A 4187-nucleotide genomic window follows, 5' to 3' on the forward strand; every position below is an offset into this window, starting at 1 on the left:
CTTCTACAGCTTCACTCGACTCGACCATCTTGACATTGCTCATTGAGCTCCAAGGCTACTTGGGATTCTCTCTCTTGACTCATCCGAGAAAGCCCTTTCTGCTCTACACTCACCTCTCCGGCCCTCTGCAGCGGTATACTACGCTTCGCCGTCGAACCTCCTCCTCTACCACCGTTCCTCTTGACAACGCTTTTTGTTGTCACCACAACCCAATTCACCATCATGTCTTTCGACCTCGAGTGGGACCACCAGTTCTGCCTTGCCTGCGACAAGCAGACAGACGGTGCCACCTACTGCTCCGAATCCTGCCGCCTGGCAGACTATGAGAAGACGTCTGGCTCCAGCTCAGGTGCGAGCTCGCCGGCCCTGAGCGGACCCTCGTACCCGTGGGCTGCATCGAACTCCAAGTTCCGCCTCACACCCGCCTACGACTTCACCAACGCCCAGCCCTACAGCGCTGTCTCCTTCCGCCAGTCGGCCGCTCCCTCTCCCCGCCTCCGATCTTCGCTCTCGCCCTCGAGCTCCCAGAGCAGCCTCTGCTCCCTGAAGAGCAGCTCATCAACAGCAACCGAGGCGTCACATCTCTCGGCCAAGGCCAAGAAGGAGCTGCGAGACTACGCCAGCTCGTTCGAGCAGGCCAGACTGCAACGCCGACGCTCGTACTAGATCAATCACCGCCAGCCCGTCGTCTGATTATCTGCATTTCCTGTTTTACTCGATACCCCCTCATCTCAATCGACTTCTTGAACACCTCGACGACGAGGACGGCCTGGCTTGCTACGTTTCATCCATTCCACTTCTCAACACGACAACATTTCGATCGTACTACTACTACTGCTACCACCACTACTACTTCCACCTCTTCTTTGTTGTAACACGAAACGGCATCACATCGGAGCATAGCATCAAAAAAAGTTTTGGGTCAACTTGGGATATAACTCTGTGATTTTTATCGCGCACACCACTGCGCGGGGCGTCTGAACCGGTATTCACGGACACTTTTTGCGAGAAATTGTATCACGATACACTTGGGCGAAGATCATACCCTGCTACACTACATGGCATATCAACTTGATGGCTGTGGCGGGACTTGCTTTTTGCGAGGCATGGCATAACAAGCGTGATCGGGCAATGGTCCTGATTTTGGATACGTTTGGGAGAACCCACGACATGGCGTTGTTGGGACATTGAGTTAGGTCATTGTCCGCCTGTTTTTAGGATACCTGTATGAGAGAAAGACTCCGGCACGGCCTCACAGACTTGAGCCTCGGAGCAACTGGTTGTCAAAACGAGCAACCTTTCACAATCAATGAGAAACACCAGGCCAGATTTGGCTCACGGTCAACAACATTCATCAGTTTTTTTTTTTGTGCTCCCCAACATTCCGTGCATGTCTGCCTGTATCCATCTACCGTGCATTGACCAGCTCCATTATGACTCTTCCTCCCTTGACTCCTGGTTGAAATTTTGCTGCACCAGCACTAAGACGTCAGTTCAGTCCGACGATGGGGCCATTCTATTTAGGTGCCGTTCCACTCTCCCCACGTACATGGCGCTCGTGCTGTTTCCGCACTCGGGGGGGCGCCCCCCTGGACACACGGAAAGGTGCACAAATGCCGTGCAACTCTGATTTGGAGGCTGCGCTTTGAATGCTCCCCTATCTGCGCTTATACGAACGCGCATGCAATTGCAAGAAGGGGTCCCGGAATTTCACTCATACAATGCGCCTGATGGAGAATTTCTGCAAGGTTACCTTCCCTACGGGGCCGGGGAGCATTGAGTTCAGCACTTACAAATCTGGGACCGGGGGTTGTGGGTGTTGCGTGTGGACGAACAACGTTTTGGTACCTTGCGTGATCCCGTCACGTCTACAAAGTCTAATGATCATGGCTCCAGGGCAAGGCAAGTAAGGTTCAGGCACTTGGCACCGCAACACGCACTCACCGAAAGGGAAGGGGGAAAAATTGGCAAGGCGTCTCGTCTATTGTTGCAAGTGTCACCACTCAACCACGCACTTTGTGAGTCTGGGGTCAAGTGGTCATCGAAGATTTTCGAGCTAGCATGTTAGTGAGAGTTCGGCGGCGGTTCTGGCCTTGGCCTTATGAGGGCGCTAAAAACCATAAGGTGTCTGGGGCTGGTGGTGGTGGTGTGGTGTCTGCCACAGGAAGTCGAACCAAGTGCAGGTCCCGAGACTCTATAAGCAGAAGTACGGCAAACTCTAACTTGACTCAACCACCACCAGCGGGGTTGGCTGTTAGAGACGGGGTAGCACATGCTTGAATCTTCGCTGTTTCACCCCCAGAGAGGACCTGCAGACTGGCCCTTTCGCTCCAGTCCGAGAAGCTAGACTGCCCACGGGACAGACAAACAACTAAACATAGGCTTGGACTTGGAGATAGTTACGGAGTCAACTGCCCGGGCTCTCCCCACAGAGCTACAGGCGAGAGTGGCAAAACCCCAGAGGAAGCCACCCGAACTTTGTTTGCTTTAGTGACTGGAGCTGGGGGTTCTGATGCTGTAGCACACTTCTTACAGGGCAAAGGGGAGAGAGTCTAAGGGGAGACCGTTTCCAGTCAATCAGGAGAATTGGGTGCTGACCATGGCACAACATGCTGGCTTCAAACTCTGTTCGGAAAGGGGTTTCCTGACCTTCTCAGTGGTTTTTTCACACCCTTCTCCGCTGCAGGTACCACTGAGATCGAACGATCTTGGAAAACGGGGTCCTGTTCTGGAAAGAAATCAATCTGGCGATGCGGTGCAGGTGACGGGCCCCCTTCGATGCCAACGGATCTCGTCTCCATTCAATGTTGCCCTTGCCCAGAGCCGGACCACCGTCGCATACACACCCCCCTCCCCCCTTCCCTGTAAACACAGGCACCGTAGGCGCTCGCTAACAGGGCACTAGTCGCCTGGAGAAAATTTCGCTGGCCTTCTGCTGCCTTCCCCTAGGTGCCCTGAGGGGGCCTGCTGAGATTAATTTGCAAGGGAGGCGATGACTCCCTATCGGAGTCATCGGCACATCTCGATCATTCCTCGTAGCAAAAATACAAAATATTGAATGAAAAAAAGTCTTCACCATACTCCGTACGTCGTGCCGTAAGTGGGATGACCAAGGGACCCAGGTAAGAACGTACGTACTCTAATTTGACAGAGGTATGTGCGGTGATGAAAATTTTCTAAGAATTTCTTTCCAAATGCCCTGCGCCTTTCATTTCGCTCCATTGTTGAAGCCTGGTCGTCGTGTGTTGTTCGGTGAGCACACATTCCTCGGGACACACCGTCTTTGGCCTGGCCGTTTCGCTGGTTTCTGGCCTGGGAGGTCCACCGCAGTGCCGGTATCTCTGGCTCTTCCCCCATTCCAGCGGTGCCACGTCTTGCATGAGGATCAAGGTCCCAGCCCAAGGCTCCGTCTCGGGTCTTTACACTGTTTCAGAGACGGCTAGTCTGTATGGATCCCCAAAATAGAAGACAAATTTTCTCGTTCTTTTGTTGTGTCCGTAGGCTTGCTCCTTGCTTGAGGCTCTTTTCGAGGCATGCTGATCCTTGAGGGCAAAGCGGAATCCTTTCCCCGATCCTGTCACGACTACGGAGTAGTCTAACTACCGCAGCACCGGGGTGAGAAACGCAGATGAGGTGGCCCGGCATGAATTCCACGGAGGAGCCTCCGTCTCCAGTGAGGGCACCACTTGGTCACATCAGCGTTCCATCATGGGCGATGCCAGGACGTCAGGAGGCTCACACTAGCCTGCAAGCTATCTTGCGGTACTTGCGGGACTGCCGTGAACTGTACATTTTTAGCTGAAGACTAAGCCCGACAAAGGTCACTGCTGATACCCCAGAACGGAACCAGTGAACTTAATCAGTCGTCTCGAAACCAGCCCCAAGCTCTACTTGTACGGTAGTTCTAACATCTTTACTTGTACAACAGGGCCGTTCTGAATAACAATTACTCACCAAGGCTCTCTTCCATCTTGTCCATACCTGCCCTATCTTGCATCGAAAGATGTGGCCGTTTCAGGGATAGGCAGGGCGGCTGAGGATGGTGTCAGCCGGCGTCGTATCAGTCTTTTTGATGTGCTCCAAGTGCTCTACAAGTACGAGGCTGGCAATGAGGGAAAAGCAAAGTAGAGTCCGGCACACGGAGACAGGCCTTTCGATGTGGCCCTGTCAGCCTGCGGGCACAAAAA

At 53.5% G+C, this 4187-nt stretch overlaps 1 protein-coding gene across 1 annotated transcript; it reads left to right on the forward strand.

Moving 5' to 3' along the window:
• Positions 1-222: 222 nt before the first annotated feature.
• Positions 223-666, forward strand: E0L32_008082 (uncharacterized protein; the record flags this gene model as incomplete). The annotated part of the gene is made up of 1 exon (XM_031142896.1): positions 223-666. The coding sequence occupies one exon, from the start codon at positions 223-225 to the stop codon at positions 664-666; it is 444 nt and encodes a 147-aa protein (XP_030992756.1).
• Positions 667-4187: the final 3521 nt, after the last annotated feature.

This window comes from Thyridium curvatum (assembly GCF_004353045.1).
Source record: "Thyridium curvatum strain D216 chromosome Unknown NODE_51_length_304177_cov_85.428264, whole genome shotgun sequence".
NCBI classification, from domain to species: domain Eukaryota; kingdom Fungi; phylum Ascomycota; class Sordariomycetes; order Thyridiales; family Thyridiaceae; genus Thyridium; species Thyridium curvatum.